This window comes from Saccoglossus kowalevskii, chromosome 3, assembly GCF_978046115.1.
Source record: "Saccoglossus kowalevskii chromosome 3, keSacKowa6.1, whole genome shotgun sequence".
NCBI lineage: Eukaryota > Metazoa > Hemichordata > Enteropneusta > Harrimaniidae > Saccoglossus > Saccoglossus kowalevskii.
Window position 1 is genome coordinate 35,522,596 of NC_140643.1, and position 22,555 is coordinate 35,545,150.

General features: G+C 37.5%; 1 protein-coding gene across 1 annotated transcript in view; it reads right to left on the minus strand.

Annotated features, from left to right (window-relative positions):
- Positions 1-3,826: 3,826 nt before the first annotated feature.
- Positions 3,827-22,555, minus strand: part of LOC100374191 (dnaJ homolog subfamily C member 2-like) — a 29,717-nt gene continuing 10,988 nt past the window's right edge. Inside the window, exons 7-17 of the mRNA XM_085497136.1 lie at positions 21,529-21,686; positions 20,294-20,415; positions 16,000-16,068; positions 14,680-14,760; positions 14,473-14,561; positions 13,548-13,617; positions 6,964-7,127; positions 6,262-6,362; positions 5,518-5,631; positions 5,173-5,360; positions 3,827-3,978 (exon numbers count right to left, since the gene is read on the minus strand). Of these exons, the coding sequence (XP_085353262.1) occupies positions 3,910-3,978; positions 5,173-5,360; positions 5,518-5,631; positions 6,262-6,362; positions 6,964-7,127; positions 13,548-13,617; positions 14,473-14,561; positions 14,680-14,760; positions 16,000-16,068; positions 20,294-20,415; positions 21,529-21,686 (1,225 nt within the window). The 3' untranslated portion in view covers positions 3,827-3,909. The remainder of the gene's footprint in view (positions 3,979-5,172; positions 5,361-5,517; positions 5,632-6,261; positions 6,363-6,963; positions 7,128-13,547; positions 13,618-14,472; positions 14,562-14,679; positions 14,761-15,999; positions 16,069-20,293; positions 20,416-21,528; positions 21,687-22,555) is intronic.

Below are 22,555 nucleotides of genomic sequence, written 5' to 3' on the forward strand. Positions count from 1 at the left end.
TGTTCCACTGATATCTCAAGAACCATACATTGATTTTTGATGAAACTTGGTGCATAGATGCTCTGGGCCAATGCGCAGATTTGATTACTAGGTAGTTTTGGATAAAAATCTGCAATATTAATTACCTAATTTGCATAATGATTAATCAATTTTTGGCTTTTCCACTGATATCTCAAGTACTAATCATCACATTTCAATAAAACTTGGTACATAGATATCATAGGACACTGCACAGACCTGATAGTTTTTAAGGTAATATCAGTACATATTAATTACCTAATTTGCATGCTAATTAGCCGATTTTTAGATGTTCCATGATTGTTCAACTGATATCTAAAGAACCACTCATTGGAGTTTGATGAAACTTGGCACATAGATGCTCTGAACTAATGCGCAGATTTGATTAGTTTTGGATAAAAATCTGTAATATTAATTACCTAATTTGCATAATGATTAATCAATTTTTGGGTTTTCCACTGATCTCCAGTACTAATAATCACATTTCAATAAAACTTGGTACATACAATGTAGATATCATAGGACACTGCACAGACCTGATAGTTTTTAAGGTAATATCAGTACATATTAATTACCTAATTTGCATAATTAATTAATTTTCAGCTTTTGATATTTCAAGTAGTAATGATCACATTTCAATGAAACTTGGTACATAGATGTCATGTGACACTGCACAGACCTGAAAGTTTTTAGGGTAATATCAGTACATATTAATTACCTAATTTGCATAATTAATTAATTTTCAGCTTTTAATATTTCTAGTAATCATCACATTTCAATGAAACTTGGTACATACATGTAGATGTCATATGACACTGCACAGACCTGAAAGTTTTTAGGGTAATATCAGTACATATTAATTACCTAATTTGCATAATTAATTAATTTTCAGCTTTTAATATTTCAAGTAGTAATCATCACATTTCAATGAAACTTGGTACATAGATGTCATATGACACGACACAGACCTGAAAGTTTTTAGGGTAATATCAGTACATATTAATTACCTAATTTGCATAATTAATTAATTTTCAGCTTTTAATATTTCTAGTAATCATCACATTTCAATGAAACTTGGTACATACATGTAGATGTCATATGACACTGCACAGACCTGAAAGTTTGTAGGGTAATATCAGTACATATTAATTACCTAATTTGCATAATTAATTAATTTTCAGCTTTTAATATTTCAAGTAGTAATCATCACATTTCAATGAAACTTGGTACATAGATGTCATATGACACGACACAGACCTGAAAGTTTTTAGGGTAATATCAGTACATATTAATTACCTAATTTGCATAATTAATTAATTTTCAGCTTTTGATATTTCAAGTAGTAATCACCACATTTCAATGAAACTTGGTACATAGTTACTTGAAGACTGTGCAGAGACCTGATTAGTTTTGGGGTAAATATTTGTGCATATTAATCACCCTATTAGCATAATTAGTTAATTTTCAGCTTTTCGTCTGATAACTCAAGTACTGATCATCATATTTCAATGAGACTTGCTACATAGATCCTCTAGGACTATGCAGAGACCTTATTAGTTTTAGGGTAAATAATTGTGGATATTAATTACCTAATTTGCATAATTAGTTAATTTTTTCCATGAATGTTCCACTGATATATATAAAGAACCACTAATTGGATTTTATTGAAACTTTCATAGAGTATTCATCATCACATTTCAATGAACCTAGGACTATGCAGAGACCCAATTAGTTTTTGGTAAATATTTATGCTTATTAATCACCTAATTAAAATAATTAACACTGATATCTCAATTACTGATCATCACATTTGAATAAAATTTGGTACATAACATGCTCTAGAACAATAGACATGCCCAATTGATTTTGGGTTGAAATTTGTTCATATTAATTCTCTATTAATAATTCATAGTTTTTTTGTTCTAATCACATTTCAATGAAACTTGGTACATAAATATTACATTACACAGGTCTTTTTAGTTTTACACTCAAATCTGTTCATATCAGTTACCTGATTTACATAATTAGTTTTCAGCTATTCCATCAATATCTCAAGTACAAGTAATTTTGAATTAATTTTTAATGTGTCTTCAATACTCTCAGCATACGGGAGTTCTTTCTAAGTTTTCTTTGATTATATTTGGGGTCACATTCGGCAAAGCACCCACCCCTTCAAAATGCAACTAATTTAAAACTTGGTCTTGCATAATGAATCTTGGTAACTGTTTTTTATATGATACAGCGCGGATATCGACCGCGGTAATCGTGCGTAAACTACGCTTCGACAATGACCTGTTAATACAAGTAAAATGCGGTGAATATTTCATGCCATATTCAGTTTACCTCTCAAAAACGGCTAGTTACTAGTTTTTTGGAAAAACCATGTCGTTTATTCGCTGAAATCAATTCCAACAGATCGTACTTCAACATCGATAATTCACTTTCGCATTGCGTTACCGGAAAGTCTTCGGGAATTTCCGAAGAATTGCGTTGGTACAACACATTCTGATTGGTTAATAACCAACTTGATCCATTAGGTCAAAGGACGCTGCTGCAGGTCAAATCTGCAAATGCATCATGGTGGAAAGTAATTTTCATTGAGAGTTTGCGTACGATCCAACACGTCAGTGGAGATAATGATGTTGACTGTGTTCCAACAGACTAACGTTTTTAATATTGTAATAAAATGTGATTATTTCTGTTTCTTCATTGTGAAAAATCAATGACAACGCAGCTAACTGATTTTCCCCTGAAAGACGTAATCTGTCACATAATAAATCAAAATTTTCATTTGCACTTTTTTTCGAGGGGGATGCTCGGGTAAGCGCCGACCCCCAAAAAATCGTGATTTTCTGAGTTGAGGCCCCTGGGCGCGTACGGTATTCAGTGTCTACATTTTGATAATAGTCGTTATAAATTGGAAATGTTCAAATTACAGCTATTGCCACTAATTATTTTAATCGATCACTTGACAGCAGTGAACATTGTAAAATATCAACACAAGGAAAGGTAAATTCTCCATGCTAGGTTTTTCAAATTGTGTACTATTTAAAGTGGTTAAGTTCCTTCCCAACAACTACTATACTTGCAAAGATGGAAATCCTGGATTAGTTTGCCCACTACCAAAATGTCTACATGCCTGACGTTTTGTTTCGCAACCGGATCAAAGATGGCCAACTGGCAGCCATTTTGTTTTTTGAAAATAGGGCATCTCGTACATTTTCGATTACAATCAGATCAAAGATGGCCATTTTGACTATACGTCCAAGGCCTAGGAACAATTTTCAATCATATTGGACTGTTCATGTCAGTTTGTTCCATGATCAGATGAAAGATGGCCGACTGGCATCCATCTTGAACAGGGTTTGTCTGTTATTCAAATTTGACACAATCATACATGTCCGTGTTCAAATCCTAAATGACCAACTGGCAGCTATCTTGTTTTTTCAAAATGCATTGTTGACAGGTTTTTTTCTCTTTAAATTATACATGTCCATGACAAAATAGTCTCACAATCGGATTAAAGATGGTTGACTGCTATATCTACATGTATGTATATGAGCCTGGATAAATGAAATTAGATGTATTAAATGACTCTTGCAAAATCATGATATATGGCCAAGAAATTAAACAAGATATGCCATTCATGCATTTTTGTATCCAAATTTAATACTAGACCAGCCAATTGTTTGCTTGTTTTAAGTGCATAATTTGTATAAAGTCCCAAACTGAGAGTAAGGTGAAGTAAGCTCCCTTCACTGCAATCTCAATTCTTAGGAACCACCAGACTGATCAAGTGCAATTGATGTACACTAAAATCGAGTTATATTTTATTCATGTTAGCAAATTCAACACAGCACACATGTAGAATTCAACTGGTTGATACACTGTTCAGATTTTCTTGCCTTTACTAGCTTGTGCTTGTACAGCCTTCTTGGCTTTCACCATCTCAACTAAATCCTAGAAAATACAGAAAATAGAAACAATCAATTGAGACCTCGTTCACAGCATATAAGAATAACATCTTACTTATGCCATTTGATTTACTTTTGACCTGTACAACATAGTATGAGGTTGGAAAACAGTACAGCAGTAGTATTGACGTGCGGCGTACTGTACAAGTGCATACTTTGAGGTATCCTCGTAATAACCTTATTATTATACAGCTTTTCCTTTCAAGGATACATCATGGAAATGCCGAAATCTAAAAAGTTTAGATCTGAATGAGCGAACTTCTTTGTGTGGAGTCCAGTCAAACTCTGGTGGCAGCCATGTTTGTTTTTATTATTAGAGGACGCTTATGCGCGTAATCATTCCATATTTGGAATTCACATTTCCTAATATGGTAGGATGAAAATACCCCGTAAAAAAAATAAAGCAAAATTATGGCGCTATGGTGACAGATGTATAATAATATCATATATTACCCTATTTGTCTGATACATACCCATCCATCAAAACCTTGCCCATGCGTAATGTTTTGGCAGCAAAAAATAAAACACGGTCAATATATTTACGAGTCACAGAAAATATCTAGTGCAAATAAGATTTCAGAAATGTGTCATAAGTACATTTGTATTCTAACCCCCCCCCCCCCCCCCCAAACACTATGCAAAATGATATCCACCATGCACGAATTGACTTTAAACTGAGTCATTTGATCTGGTCAATCAGAATGCTATGTATTCAGGAAATAGTGTTAAATGTTGGACACAACAAGAAAGAGATTCACGATGTTGCAAGTACGGTCTTATTGGCATTGATTTCAGTGAAAAAAAAATTGCAGGATTTTTTAAAAGCAACAGGAAGTTAGGATTTGTGGAAGATGAACTTATCATTGAGGAAGTATTCAGCAGATTTTACAGTGATAACAAAAATTAGAATGTTCTAAAAAAACTATTAGAATCAGGAGACTCGCAACACACAAGATATTTTCTAAGACTCATAAAAAAAAACTGACAGCATTCTTTGAAACCAAAAAAAAAATTGCCCATCTGCTGGAATATTAACTCTGGGCATGTATTGACCTAGAACCTGGAGTCATGTAATAGTCATATACTATTGACCTTGAACTATACAACATTCATGGACTATTGATTGGTGCCATATTATATTGATATAAACTGTACTATTGACCTATGTCATCATATTTACCTTGTATCTTTTCATACATTCCTTCCTTGTCCTTGTGGGTACAGCTGCTGATATTTTATCCCATCGCTCTGCTGTACTAGCTGGGTAAGTTTTCAGTGCTTGTTCCAATAATTTCTGTTCCTCAGCCGACCACTGTTTAGGAGTTTCCACCTTCACTTCATCTGATGCAGCGGCTAGTTTTCCATTCTCTGAAAAAATGATTAAAATGGTAATTTTCATGATTTTTTAAATTTTATTGAAAGTTCCAAAACATTGAAATCATTGATTTTTTACATTTGTAAAGTTTGTCGGATTTTTGGCAACCATCACTTTTTAAGTATTAGGCATGGAACAGTAGAAACCTACCACCATATCTTTCTGATGGGGCAGCAGCCTCTGCAGCAGCAGCTCCTTTCACATTTTTAGATTGCTCAAATTTATCAAAAGCTTTCTTGTTAGCGGCATCTTTTACAGATGGATCTGAAAGTAAAATATTCAAAAAAATACCTATGTTTGTAATACATGTACTGTAAATCAATGAATTTTCAGTGCTGTAATTTTTATGATTTAACATTTTTATCATCCATGGAGACATTTTGAAAGTTGCTGTGAAATTGTCACTGCTACAAAATGTCACAACTTGCTCAGAATAATTTGTCACACAAAAGTAAATGAATTTTTCATGAAAGTAAAATGCATCATGTTCATTGTGGCCATGGGATGTACACCGGTACATATGTAATCAATAATTAAAATTATTTTTAATATGCTGTGATTTTACACTCCTCCAACTGTATTTTCTAAGCAAAGTTTTGTGTTTATTTACACACAATACAAATAAAATGCACACTTCAAACAGCGTAATAAGTACAATTACTTATCAACATCACTGCAATTTCTTTTTTCACATTCTTATGCTATTTATTGACAAATATTGGAAAAAAAGAAAAACACATGTTGCCATGGAAGTGATTGTGAGATTTGTTACTATGCTCTTCATGAACATTTTTGATGATTGACACATCTTTTGACACATCACAAAGATATAGAAAGATCAATCAGAGGTCAATCATGGTGTAAAGCAGACACCGATAGAAGTGACATACTTACCCAGTTTTTGTAAACTTTTAGCTTTACTGATCACATCTTTAGCATTTCGTGTCATTCCAGATGTTGAATGTTGATTTATAAAACCAGCTATAACTTCCCATCTATAAACAAATAAAATATAAAACTATCAAATTAATTTGATTTAGTCACTAACTACTACTACTGTAAAAAATGTATTAGAAGCCACAGCTTTTATTAAAATGGTACAATGCAACAGAGGAGATGCGGCTTCTCTATTAGAGCATCTACACATACGAGAAATGATGAATTTTCAAAAAGAATGGGTGCAGCTTCTATTAGGGATGCAGCTTCTAATACAGATTTTACGGTACTACCTAGAATCAAATTGGAATGAACATATACTGGTATTTTGCATAACATTTTCATCTTTTTGTGTATATCACAATTTTTGAATATTAACTATTTACATATGAATCATATTGTATACAATTGCACGAAAATGCATGCATCAATTTGCAAATTAGCATGCAATGTTGAAATTATTATTGTATATTACTGTCATCGCCATAATGTTTTGAACACCAAAACAAGAACATTGCCAGCTAAGTTGCCGACTTGTTTGCTATGTGGGTCTCAAGATCATAAGGTGATTGGAAAACAAGTTTGGTCAAACCAACGTCAATAGGAGTCATCAAAATAATATTAATACATTTATTCATTTTCAATTTTAGCAATTTGTACCTTGATCCTGTTCCAGCAGGAAATAAATTAACACCTTTTGTTAACAACTGTAGATCACAATCATCCCATTTAGAAGAGGATCCACCTCCTTTTCCACTAGTTGACTTCTTACTTTGCAACATTTCTCTTTTTTCTTTTTCAATTTCCTCATTCACACATTGTACCTGGTAATATTATAACATGGTATCAGATTATTTATAACTACTATTAAAAGCTATTTCAACTACAAGAGTTAACAACAACCTCAGCCAATCTGACCTCGTACACCATCATATGGGAATGCAAACACCACTAAGGGGGAGGGGCACTACCAGTACACTGTATTATCACTAAACCTAAACATCACGTCAGAGACGTCAGATCACTGTTTGGGGCACTGACAAATATCCAGAGGGATTGATTGTATTAATTTAGGCGAGGGTTCTCCAAACCCGCCTATTCACATAGTTCATACCCACCATAGACTCCGGTCAGTCAAAATGACTATTTTGAACTGTAGGCATTAATCAGCGATTCTGCCGGTGACGGAGAGATAGAATCCAGGTCAGGGAAAGCCCATGACCTCAAGATTCTTTTACCCCTTACGTCACGAACCCACGTGACCGAGGCCACCTGGCAGCGCCACAGGTAGCCGTCCTTCACTCTGGTTTCTTTCTCTCCGCCTTGAGAACTTAGACCAACACGACGGAAAGAGTGGGGAGGTTGGGGGGGACACGGAGTCTATGGTGGGTATGAACTATGTGAATAGGCGGGTTCGGAGAACCCTCGCCTAAATTCACTACGTTCAGTTACCCACCATAGACTCCGGTCAGTCAAAATGACTATTTTGAACTGTAGGCAGAGTCAGACACCGATAGGTGGCGGGTTTTCCGAGCAAACAGAAAAAAAAGGAGAAAGATGAAAGACTTTTCCCCAGTCCGGGATGAAAACAAACCCAAAAACCTAAGTTAAGACCCAGGAAGGGTGGTGTCTTACCTTGCCTGTGGTGTCCCCGAAGCAAGAAGCCAATGCTGCTGTGGTGACAGGGTTCGGCGTGCCCGAGAAAGCTAGACCCCAGCCGAATTCGGGGGAGATAAGCTTGAAGTAGGACCGAAACAGTTCGCATGAGGGCGTAGGTCGACCGAAGCGAAACCTGGGAGCTTCCAGGAAGTGCTAGTGGAACAGACAATCTGCCCGCAAAAATGCCGAGACTGACTTATTGCCTATACGCAAAGGCCCCTGCGGTCGTTTGGGCTGGGTCAACAAACAAGGCCTGATCCGCTACGACGGGGCCTAACCTGAAGAGACCCTGCTCAATAGATTGGGTGTCGCTTAGGTAGTAGTTGATGAAGACGTTCTGCAATCTCCAGAAGCCTGCCCTCAGAATGTGTTTGAGGGAGGCACCTGACGCTAGCGCTAGTGAGTTAGCAATCGCAAGGACCTCATGTTCTCGTACTTGGTGTCTCTGCAAGGTCTGTGTTAAGGATGATAGTGTATTATAGACCTCCAGTACAGTCGCAGTAATCCACCAGGGCCGTAACACAAAAACATGTGTTTGGTTCCTCGACTAGAAAACCTGGTACGGTTCTCGTAGCAACTCAGCGCTCGGACCGGGCAGAGAAGCAATTCCTCCTGATCCTCCGGATTGACAATATTTGCCAGTCGGTTGAGGATTGTGTCCTGGGATTTGGTTCTTGGCGAGATACCCGATTCGATCGTCCATAAAAGCGGCACAACCGTCCGCGAAGGACAGTGCGCGCCTAGCTCTGACCGGCGCCTACCTGAGGCGAGGGCCAGTAGGAAGACTATTTTCCATGTCAAAAATTTGAGTGGTGCTGATTGGAGAGGCTCAAAGGGCGGTCTGCTTAGAGCAGACCACACAGCCGACGAGTCCTAGTTGGGCGGCTCCCTTGTATGGGGTCTTGGCGTCTGGAAAGCAGTAAATAGTCTCCTAATAATAGGACAATCGGCCAGTCTTGTTCCTGTACATTCTGGGTGGTGGAGGACAAGACAGACCTGTAGCCAACGCTCGCTGCGTAGGACAAACCCACTTCGTCAAACAGGTGGACGAAGGAGCCTGCTACCTGGCCAATAGAGGGATGGTATGAATCAATCTCCCTTCCGCTACACCAATCAGTGTATGCTTGCAGCCTAGAAATGTAGGCCGCGTAGGTGGAATCCCTGTTCGCCCTGGCCAGGACGTTGGCAGCCCGCTCAGATAAGGCTTTCGTATGTGCGGGTCTACTGAGAGCCTCTATGCATGTAAGTGATACCTGCTGGGCTCATTGGTAGTGCGCTGTCTGGTTGGGACGACAGGTTCGGTAAGTCCGGAAGCACTGCTGGCGCTTCGACTAGCATTTCCAACAGAAGTGGAAATTAGGCCTTGCTTGGCCAATTGGGTGCAACCCATGATATGCGGGTGTGCACCTGTCGAAGTTCTCTCCGGTGCCCGGTGAACTAGCAGGAAGGGAGGAAAGGCGTACACAACTAAGGGGTCCACGGGGCTAGCAAAGCGACCCTGGCCCAGGCTCCTAAAGTCAGCAGGAGTGTTACGTACGTCGAGAGCTTGCCGTTCCGGGGTGCGGCAAAACGGTCCAACCTTGGACCGTCCCACAGCCAAAACAGCCTGGAGGCTACCCACTGGGGTATCAGCCACTCAGTGTTCTGGAGACGGAGCCGCCCTGAAAGGGCGTCGCCAGACTGTTCCTCACCCCTGGAAGGTGGTGTGCGGTTAGCTCCACATTGTATTCCAGGCACCAAAGCTGTGCTCTCGCTGTCGCTCGCAAATGTCATAAATTACAAAATTTGGACAAGATTTACGAACAAAATAAATATCTATTAGTAAGATTTACGAACACATTTTGTACAAAATACCCTCGCAAATCGCCCTCATTTAATTGTCAAGACTCGACTGTGATCATCACGCGTGTTACGGTTTGAGTGATTGCCATTTTAAAGTTAAACAATGTCCCGTTACTTCTAAGATTGCAACAATTGTTAGATGGTGATCGCGATCAACACGGAACTGCCACTGAATGTATTTTTCCACTCTAAAGTTATTTTGGTGGCATAGCACATGCGTAGTTTAGTCGACATGCGTTTCAAGATACCCCGCGACATTACTCTCAGTATGGGACGGTTTCGTGTCGCCCTTATCAAACACGTGATTTGTTTATTTATTAAAAATGGAGACTACGTCAAAAATGAGTAAACAACTGCTCGACGAGTATTTTTCACGACAAGATGGACTCAGGAAAAACCGCTAAATCGTGTTCAGAACCAGAAACCCATAGGTGTCCTAACCCTGACAGCACCAAGAAACGGAAAGTTGATCGTACTGCAGTACGATTTCAGAAATAATGGAAGGTTAGCTGCAGTTCCGTAGCTCTTTGGTGCGACATGCAATCTAATTTTGCCCTAACAATTTCACTCGGACGTCTTGTTTTTATTTTTGTTGTTGTATGTCGAACATGGGCCGGCCAGTGTCTGTCACGTAAATAATGCGGTCGGCAACATAGGGCTATGATTCCACAGCTAATGGAAGGTGAGACAATGTTAGCGAATCGATCGAAAAATACTATAATTTGTGTAACATTCTTACCGGGCATTCTTAGCATTGAGATCGAGTTACAAGACCGAAAGTTACTTTAGTTACTTTTTCACTTTAATTCAGAAATTTTGATGAAAATAAATAGTCATTTTGTGTCGTCGTAAACGTCAACATGTGGGTTTTGCATGATGAGCACGGGAGATTACTTCATAATAATATACAGCTTTTTGATTTTTTTCTGAGAAATTTCCCGTGAAAATTTATTCACAGGATGACTTGTGTTCTAGGCAGTGAACTTAGTGAACTTTTGAATGATGACTATTTTTCCCACTGTTAACAATGTGAGCTTATTATGAATATGTTTAATTAATACTGAGTTATTCAAATAAAGGTTCTGGTGTCTACATTGCATATTTTGTTGTGATGTTTTGTTGTACCATCATAAATGGTACATTTTGTGAAGCAGACTGCCTAATTTGATGTCATGAAATTACACACAAAATTAGAGCTCAGGTTGCACCAGCAAGCACCATTTTTAGCATGCTGTTCTTGTTTTCGGCGGACGACAGAGGGGACACCTCCCTCTCCTTCTCTCTTCCCCGTTGTGCTCGGTCACGGGAAAATGCTAATGCTTTTTTTTCTTGATTAGTAAATTTACTATTACCTAGCAAATTCCAGAGAGAGCCCAGCACCAAAGTAGGATTTTGCTCCGCTAGGACTGACAACGATGGGGAATGCGCCCCCCCTCCTTCTTGAAGGAGACCACCGCTGCGTTGCCTGTGCGGAGCAGGACTCTGTGGTCTCGAACTACGGGTAGAAAGCGTGGTAGTGCTAAGTACACTGCTCTCAGTTCGAGCCGGTTGATATGGTAGTCCCGAAACTAATGCGGGGGCCATATCCTTGGGCTTGTTGGCCCAATAGATGCGCTCCCCAACCCTGGGGGGAGGTATCCGTTACCAGAGTCATACCTGCGGCGAGCGGGCCCAAAGGGCTCCCCTGTCAGAGGTTGGCCAGTGACGACCACCAGGGCAGGGCTTCCTTCACTTGGTCCGAGATCGAAACCCGCCTATCTAGTTCCCATAGGAGAGCTCGTCGTTATAACAGGCGTTATACCGGGCGGCTGCGTAGTGCGGCCTGGGGAACGACCCTTGAACCCAGGTCATCATCTCGATGATCCGTATTAGTTCACAGAGGGACACCGAGGGAACGCTGACTAGGCATTCGGCTAGGCTGCTTAGCGCTAAGCAATACGCTAGAAATAGCTAAGCCAAGCTTAAGAACTCCATTGCCCAGGAACACCAACTGTGTGTTGGGTCGAGGTGGGACTTGTCGATTTACTTAACGAGCCCAACTGGTGAAGTAAATCCCCGTGTTAGCCTGACGTGTTTGGCTATTACCCCTTGCCCGGGCTGTTGGTAACCGGAAGTCTGGGTACGGATTGGGGTGTACCGACATCTGGTGAAGCAGCAGCACTACCTGTTTCATCACTCTGGTGAACACGTAGGGCGCTGTGCCTAACCCGAACGGGGGGCACCCGAAATTCGAATACTTTGCCCAGCTGGGCGATTCGAAGGAGATGGCAACTCGCTGGGTGCATCGGTACATGCAGGTAGGCCCCGCTTAAGTCTAGCGGGGCTAGCCAGTCAAAACGGTGGATGGAGAGAAGAACCCTGAATGGTGTCTCCATGTGGAACCAATCGAGGAGCACGTACTGATTCAGTCTGCCTAGGTCCAAAACTGGACGCCTGCCACTTGTAGATTTGATACTACGGACACATTTGGGTAGAAGCCTGGCATTAGTTCCAGCTGATGTACCCTGTGTATGGCGTCTTTCCCCAGCAAACTGCTACTTCCTGTCTGATTGCTTCCGCCTTGCGGGAGTCCCCTGGCAGTGCCCAACAGGGGGGACACTGACGAGGGGAAATGGAGATTTCAGCGGTATCCCGTAAACGGATGTCACCACCTGGGAAGGTCCAGGGGTCGGTCACCCACCGTCTCAAACCGGACTACACCGGCGCAATCTGTGTATGACAGGGATATGTCATACGTCCGCCCAGGAAGGGTGAGGAGCCACCACCTGGCTCTTACCTCCCTGGGGGCGCGCCACTACCCTCCCCTCCCATGGAAGGGTATAAGCGCTTGCCTCCTGGCTGATTCCGGCTAGCGGACGATGCCCTAGGGCATTGTGTTTTCTGTGCTTGGGGTGCCCTCCATTTGCCCATGGCAGGACCAACTGGCTAGCGGATTCAATCTGAACCCTCTGGTTCATTGCACTCCGAAGCTCCGAGACTGTACCATTCCCTGAACAAAGAGGGTGGAGGATGTCCAGTCTGCATCACTGAGGGGGTCTTTATCGTATCTCGGATGCGGGTTCTATGCTGGTAAATTCTGAATATAACCACTGCACGATCGACTCGAAACACGAGGAGACTGGAAAGAAAACGGCAGCGAGCCCTGGTGCTGTCATTACATCTATATATTGCTAAAAACATTGAAAATAAAAGACGACATGCATGAGGGAGACGAATTACAGTTGTAAAAGGTGCCGCTATGAAAACCAACTGGTTACGAAGTGGCGCCGGATTTTGATTTCTTTGCTGTGAATAATACTTCACACAAAGGGGAAAACGACACGAGGGTAAAAAAGATAAGAAAAACTTATCCTACCAGCTACCATGTCGGATGCCGAGCAGCGGCAACAACCCAAGCTATAAAAAAAAAAGCTATAAAAAAAAAAAAGCAGGCGATCCAGCAGAGCTCGCTAGATTTCATCTCCACTCGAGGCGGAGAGAAATTAAGAGAGTGAAGGACGGCTACCTGTGGCGCTGCCAGGTGGTCTCGGTCACGTGGGTTCGTGACGTAAGGGGTAAAAGAATCTTGAGGTCATGGGGCTTCCCCTGACCTGGATTCTATCTCTCCGTCACCGGCAGAATCGCTGATTAATGCCTACAGTTCAAAATAGTCATTTTGACTGACCGGAGTCTATGGTGGGTAATTGAACGTAGTGAATATCTTGCATAACTGTTGTATTGCTCATTTCCAAATAAGATCTTACCTTTGAATGATATGCTTGTTTTGCTTCTTCTTCAGATCCACTTTTCAAAGCTTGATTCAATTCTTGTAAGCTAATGCATAAATCAAAGAAAGCGTAGAAAAAACTCCCATGTGCGGAGAATATTGGTATATAAAAAATTTATTCAAACAAGAAGCTTGGCAACTAATATTTGTCTACTATTTTAGATAAACAACATAAAAACCTGTGATCCACAGTTTTTAATTTTATAGTATACTAGTACAGTTTATAGTAAAAAAGCAGACAATTGATTAATTATTATACAAATCAGCTAATTAATATGCGCAGATATTTTACCCACGAATAAACAGGTCCGAGCCTAATTCCAGAGCACATTATGTAGTATCTGGGCAAGTGCAGCTGAGTAATTTACTGATTCACTAAAAATAGAACTGATGCAACCACAAAATGTCAAAGCGTGTGAACTGCTGAATTTGAGCGCAAGTTGAATGGAATTTAAGATACCACTAGGCATGATTCGTGTATCGCCGCTGATAAAAAAAGAGCCAAAATTCTATTCAAAGTTTTCATTATTTTTATTATTTATTTTTATTACATTGCCAGAAAACAATTGCCATATCATTGAACATTCTGAAGATGCTATATCTCCCTATGCATAATTTGTGAAACAAACAAAATGGCGGCACCCATCTTGGGGTATATAGAATTACTCCTAAGTATACATGTTATCTATAGAGCTACTGGGTAGCTTCAACAATTTTCACATTGCGTTGAATTCAGGGGCTATGATAGAAAATATAACCATTAGCTAATTACAATGAATAACCGGCAGAGTACTAACAATTGTTCATTATCTTATCCTATGGTTTCATGATTTCATTGTCAGAATCAACTAACGGTAATTCAGACACACTTGGTATCAAATCATTTAAGGACGTACAATTACCTTGTTAAATTCAGTTTTTCACAAAGTTTTTCTATTTCTTGCATCTGTTTTAAAGCCTCTGCATCATCTGTGGTAAAATAGTTGTATTTCTGAGTGGAAAAAAGTTGGATATGATAGATTAATGCCTACAAGCCTACAAATTGTATACCATTCAGACAACAGTTAATATACTATTCCATCATAGAGGACAGAAGTCTAATCAATTACCTTGCATGTATCTCTAAACATCTTTTTTTCTTTCTTCATTGCTTTTTTCAAAGCATCTTTTTCCTTCTTTGCAGCTTGTGCCTATTGGTGGTAAAACAGATTTAATTAGGATCATGTGATATTAGAATCATAAATTATTAAGATAAATAAATGTGATATTAGAATCATAAATTAAGACAAGCCATGCATGTCACAGTCCTCGTTAGTTATCAAATTTAAGATATATAGTTTTGTTTATAGTAATATAAACATGTCAGGAATATGATTATGATGATTGTTTAACACTTAAATGATTGACATTTGTATCTGATCGTCAAACGAGTATTGAAAGATATTGTTCTGGAACAGCATTAATTAAAACAAGATCTGACATTTTGAATACATGTAGAATGAATATATAAAATTTGAACATAGACAGTGAAAACATGTCAGAGATACGACTCTAGAAGCCCATTCAGCCAAAGCCACAAGTCGGCCATTCTGAATCTGATCTAAAAAATAAAATAACGTGCATCAGGAATCCGTAATGTCTAATGTATGTACCAAGTAACAAAATCCATCCATAAATGCTTGATATTTGATGTTTTTTAGCACAAAAATGGCCACCATCCGGCCATTTTTAATAGGATCGTCAAACCAATATATCTGTATATCTATGACATGATGTATAGTGAATATTTAAAATTTGAACATAAGTAGTTATAGCAAGTCAGAGATATGGCACTAGAACCACATTTATTAAAATAAAATGGCCACAAGTCGGCCATTTTGAATCTTATCTAAAAACAAAATGATGTGCATCAAGGTCCTATAATGTCCAACGTACATGTGTATATACCAAGTTGGAACAAAATCCATTTGTAAACAGCCGAGAAAAGCTTGATTTTGATGATTTTTAGAACAAAAATGGGCGCCATTCGACCATCTTGAATCAGATCGTGAAACAAAATGATGTGCATATGTATAAATATCATGTATGATGTATGTGTGAAGTTTGATTGTGATTGGTCCAGGCATTTCTAAGAGACAGGTTCACACGCACGAACGTACGGAAGCACGGACGCACAAAGGTCAAAACATATAAAGTCCCTATTTTCGGACTGTGTCCGAGCAGGGACTAATAATGTGATATTAGAATTATAAATTAAAATAATGTGATATTAGAATCATAAATTAGGAGAATGTGATATTAGAATAATAAATTATTAGGATAATGTGATATTAGGATCATATATTATTAGAATCACATGACAAGATCAAAATTTAGGATTATAAATAAACATGACCTTTAATATCATGGAAACATTGTTATAACATTACCTTAACTCTTGCTTCCTCTTCCTCTTTTTCTCTTGCTAGTCTCTCTGCTTCTAAAGTTGCTTGTCTTTCCTGAAAATGTCAAATAAAACAAGTCATTGTCAATGACTTTTCCCTGGTCTGTATTTGAATGCATTTAATTTGAGGACACAAAAAAGCGAAAGAATAATGGACATTTTAATAAAACAAAAACTTTTGGCATGCACATAAAACCTGTCCTAGTGTTTTTACAAAATTAAAACAAAATAAATTAAGTGTGTCATAGAAAAGGGGAGAACACAAAAGAAAAATTAATTTATAAATTCCAAAAAGTGAAATGTCTACAGATGCTTGAAAAAAGAATGGCTGCCAATCAGCCATTTTTAATCAAAATTACATAAACTACTCCCCTATCAGTGATCAATTACAAATTTGAATCAAAGAAAGCTTAGAAAGAACTCCCATGTGCTGAGAGTATTGGAGACACATTAAATATAATTCGAAATTACTTAGCTGAAAACTAATTATGCAAATCAGAAAATTAATATGACCAGATTTGAGTGTAAAACTAATGAGGTCTGCGCAATGTAACAGAAAATCTATGTCTCCAAGTTTAATTGAAATATGATTAGAACCAAAAAATTATGAATTATTATGCTTATTAGGGAATTAATATGAACAGATTTTTACCCCAAACTAATTAGGTTTGTACATTGTCCTAGAGCATCTTTGTACTAAGTTTCATTGAAATGGAATAATTAGTACCGTGAAAACTCCAAAATTTCGACCCCTCTAAAAATTCGATTGGCTATTTATTTGCCGGGTTTCGGTGTTTTATTTACCTCCAAATTTTCGACTCCACTAAAAATTGCCGACTCATTCTTATTCGAAAATTGCGACCAGTTTTAGTTTTCCCCCAAACGAAAAAAAACCGATGTGAGCGTTCAAACGGGACCTTCCTCGAAGGCATGAATCCGGGTTTCTGATTGACTGAGAGATTTTTATTTTATTGGTAACGAAAATATATTCTAAATAAACGAAGTTTCAAATAAAAACGAACACAAAAATCTCGGCATGCTGCGTTTCTGAATTGTTGATTATTACTGTACTCAGTAGTGATTATAATAATGTACACAAAATAAATTTGTTGAATGGTTATGAAATACAAATAAAAGTCAACTAAGTTTCATCGTAAGCGAATGATTCCGGTCTCGTATAAACGTTTGATGCTGTAGGATATCCGCCATGTTCTCTTAGGTCAAATAGGTCAAATCGCTAATTAACCAATCAAAAAGCTGGATGATGCCAACGTGTTCAAATTACCATAGCTTATTTAAATATGTAAATGTTATTGAACGCAATGCGAAGAGATTGATGTTGTAGTACGATATTTTGGCTTGGATTTTGATGCGAAAACGGCATGATTTTTTTTTAAATAAAAAAATTAGTTGTTTTTAAAAAATAAACTGGTCATCTGAAGAATAATTTAACATTGTTCACAGTGATAACAGCTCATTCTCGAAAGGAAGCTTACCCGCTCACGCTAGTCACGATAAAAATCATACACGTGTACTCTTGAATAGACAGACGTCAATGACTACGGTAAAACTTAGACTCTATTTTAGCCGGCAGAATTGATTGAAATGTCCGAAAAATGACGCCAAAATACACCTTAAAAGTCCCATTTTATTTTCTTAAATCCCATTTTATTTTTTAATCCAAGGGCGAATTTACGGCAGAATTTGGTCCCTCAAATAAGGGACACGTGAGCTTTGATTCTAACCGGATACATTGCACTGGGTCGGGGAGATAGTTTGCTAAACTTCCATGTATCTTTTGTCCAATGGGTACCTGTACTTCGAACATTCGCAAGTTTTCCTAGGTAGTGCGAGACAGCTTTGTCTTTTGACCTATTAGTTTTGTGCTGACCTCTTCTGCGCGTCTTGATGTTTTGTTTTGCTTGTCATAATACTCACTGATTGATGACTTTGTTTAGATTTTGAGTTACAACTCGGCCACGACTCTAAAAACATGTCACATTTCTAACGCCAATTATTTAAAACCGGTCGAAATTTTGGAGTTTTTACGGTACTTTAGATATCAGTGTGAAAGCTTAAAATTGGTTAATTATGCAAATTAGGTAATTAATATGTACAGATTGTAACCCACAATTATTCAGGTCTGTCTATTGTCCTACAGCATCCATGTACATTCATTGATATGTGATGTATAGTACCTGAGATATCAGTGTGAAAGTTGGTTAATTATGCAAATTAGGTGATTAATATGCACAAATATTTACCGGAAACTAATTGGGTCTGCATAATTCTAGATTCATTGAAATGTAAATGATTAGTACTTTAGATATCAGTAGAAAAGCTGAAAATTAATTATGCAAATTAGGTAATTAATATGCACAATTATTTACCCTAAAACTAATCAGGTCTCTGCATAGTCCTAAAGGATCTATGTACCAAGTTTCATTGAAATGCGATGATTAGTACTTGAGATACTCATGGAAAAGCTGAAAATTAACTAATTATGCAAATTAGGTGATTAATATGCACAAATATTTATCAAAAACAATCAATCTCTGCATAGTCCTTGAGTATGTAAGTACCAAGTTTTATTGAAATGTAATGCTAACTACTTATATCAAATGCTGAAAATTAATTAATTATGCAAATTAGGTAATTAATATGTACTGATATTACCATAAAAACTATCAGGTCTGTGCAGTGTCGTATGACATCTATGTACCAAGTTTCATTTGAAATGTGATGATTAGTACTTGAGATATCAGTGGAAAAACCGAAAATTGACTAATCATTATGCAAATTAGGTAATTAGTATCCACGGATTATTACCAAAAACTAATCAAAACCTAGCATTAGTTCAGAGCATCTATGTACCAAGTTTCATCGAAATCCAATGAGTGGTTGTTTAGATATCAGTGGAACAGTCATGGAACCACTAAAAAATAGCTAATTATCATGTAAATTAGGTAATTAATATGCACGGATTTTTACCAAAAATTAATCAAATCTGCGCATATGTTCAGAGCATCTATGTACCAAGTTTCATCAAAATCCAATGAGTGGTTCTTTAGATATCAGTGGAACAGTCATAGAACAGCTAAAAATTAGCTAATTATCATGCAAATTAGGTAATTAACGAGCATGGATTTTTACCAAAACCTAATCAAATCTGCGCATTGGCCCAGAGCATCTATGCACCAAGTTTCATCAAAAACCGATGTATGGTTCTTGAGATAGCAGTGGAACAGTCGGACACACATACACACATACACACACACATACACACATACACACACACACACATACACACATACACACACACACATACACACACACATACAGACACACTAACTGCAAAGACTCCCATTTTGTGCTTCGCACATGGGAGTCAATAAAATGACATGAATGATGTTTTTGGAATAAAAATGTCTGCCAGTTGGTCAAATGTCGAGAAAAGAAAAACAAAAAATGTCTTTGTACTCGCTTTGATCAAAATCTGTCAAGGCATGTCCATAATTACATAAAAGCAACATGGCTGCCAAATGTGGGTCATTTTGCATAAAAACATAAAACTAATAAATGAAGTTTGAATGAAATTAGCCAAGCAAGCCAGAGAAACTGTTGAGAACATTGAATTATAGTGTTTTTTTGAACAAAAAGGAGACCTAATGGAATGAAAAACAAATCAACATGCATATGTACGCCATGACGACTTGTCTTTGGGTCAACTTTAAATAATAAAGTCTATCAAGACACGTCTGAGACAGAACATGATATTATAATACTGTGGTGCTGCCCATTGCTGTAAGAGTGCATTTCATTCCTAGTCAATCCATACCATATGGAGAATTCTTGCATAAACACAAACAGACAAACAAGATATTTGAATCAGCAATATCAACGTGTTCTCATATTTGAATATATGAATCTTTTACATTTAACAAATAATTGTAATTTTCATTTGAAAAATCACTGAGCGTGTATTCGCATATTGTTTGCTGGTAAACGTACTACATGTAAATATATATACATATAATGTGCTAACCACATTGTTGATGTCTTACCCATAAAGCTACCACTGCACGTATATTCAATATTTTGAGGTACCGGTATTATGTTGATATCAAGGACATTGCACTTTTCATCAATAACATAGTCATTTATTTCTGAATCTGACAGATCACTGTGCAATAATTCTTTCAAACAAGTTGTGCAGTTAATGATTCCTCTAAATCCGACAGATCACTGTACAATGAAGACAATCTTAATCTAAAACTTACTTTTTCTCTTTCTTCAGCTGCTAATCTTGATGCTTCTTGCCTTGCTCTTTTTTCATCTTCTTTTCTTTTTTTCTCATCATCTTTGAATTTTTTAATTCTTGGATCACAAGCATAAGCATTATCTACAATAAACCATACAGTCATTGTCATAGTTGGCATAGTAACTAATTAGAAAAGATCGTTGACAGGTAGATGTTATTGGTATCATAACATTGGTAAAATAATGTCAGATAAGGATAGTTGGCATAGTTGCATTTTTTCAAGATGGTAAGTATAGTTAACAAACAAACAAGCAGCCTGTCGGCTGAGATAGAACTGCTGTTAATGACAATAGGAAAAAATCAAATTCTAAAAATAAACTAAGAACCTACAAACTTTTTAAAACCAAAATTGAACAAGAAAACTACTTAACAATTATGAAAAACAATGAACTTCGCAAATCCTTAACAAAATTTAGACTTGGCAACCACTGTCTGAAAATTGAAACAGGCCGGCATATAGGTTTGGATTTTAAAGACAGAGTCTGCAATATGTGCGACAATGACCATGTTGAAGATGAACAACATTTTGTCATAAATTGTCCTCATTACAACGGAATAAGATCAAAACTTTACATTGTAGCTAATAAATGTATACCAAATTTTGACAAATTTAGTAATGAAAATAAATTCATATCATTACTAAGTAACGAGAAAATGTCAATTCCTTTAGCGCAATATTTAAAAAAACTGTTTTAATACAAGACAGCAGCACCTACATAAACTAAGCCATTAACACATTCCTCGTATACAAATTTATCTTTCTTTTTTTTTAATGCTTTTTTGTTCCCTTACTTTTTATGTAGTTATTTTTCTTTTACTAATATTTGATTTGTAACCCTTTTCATCCCCTCCGGGGGATGTTGTGTGTTAATAAATAAATAAAAAAAAAATAGTGTTAAAGTCGAAGAAGTCGAAAAAGTAAAACATTGACATGGACGATGATGGACGCTCCCGGACAATCACTCATATGATAAGCTCCGCTAAACAAAGTTGACAGCGGAGCTAAAAAGTACAAGATGAAGATGAAGATGTTTTACAATGCGGTATTATAAATATTCCTTCAGTGAATATAAATTCCAAGTACAGTACTTCAATTCACAAAATGTTAACAAAAAACCACAAAATTCAAAGTAATGTCAAACACATGGCATTTCTTTACCAGTAATAAAGCCGTGTAAAAACCAAACATCTCACCTACTAGTTGTCTTATTCTTGCCATTTCTTCTTTCTTTCTCTTCTGTCGAGCAATTTTATTTTGCTTTTCTATCCATCTTCTTTCATCTCTGTCTTGACCTTTATCTTTTTCCTCTTCATCTAAGTAGGAATACTCTCTCCAGGAGTCTAAATCATACCTAACGACCATACAAACATTGTGAGATAGTCAATATATGATTTTATCTAGTTATTAGATGAAAACAATATATTGATCCTACAATCGCTAAATGTTATTTAAAGTTGGATAGTGTACAATAAATAAAATATTTAAAAAAAAAAGTAGGTGATGCAAAAAACAATGTTAGTATACTACAAGGAATACAACACAAGATAATGATTTTAATATAATTATAATCACTAAACTCTGCATCAAGCATCAATGGTGCTATGTAAGTAAGAATATAGTAAGTCCTTATTAATGATATAGCCCTGTTTGCATTATAAATGTGTTAATTATCATATACCTTGTATTGCCCGGCCTCGTAACGCTATGGGAATCCCGATGCGCGAGCCGTGCAATAATTTTCCACATCACACCTGGGCCCCGTTTACCATATTTGGTAAACGCGTCTATTTCCTGGAACTACTTTCTGTTTACAAACAACATGCGTAATTTGAGTCTGCGCTTCGATAACGACTAACTATATTATTCAGTGGATGGGAAATATACCGAAAGACCAGTTGGACTCATTATTACCCTGACGAAAGCCGGCATTCCACTACAACCAATCATGAATATAACTGGTCACAAAATTTACAGTACTACGCTACTCGCAGTCAGCTGGCATTGGTGTCACTAGATACACCCAGCGACACTGATGCCAGCTGACTGTGACGATACTGTCTCCACGGAAGATCTTCGGCGCATTTCAGATATTCTTAGTTGAGCTACGCCAGAATCTGGAACTGTAAACCAAACTGCTACTTGTCAAGCAATTGTTTCTCGTTCACCGACTACAGTTTTTAACAACTGTGAAATCAACGCGTCTCTACCTATGGCTACAAC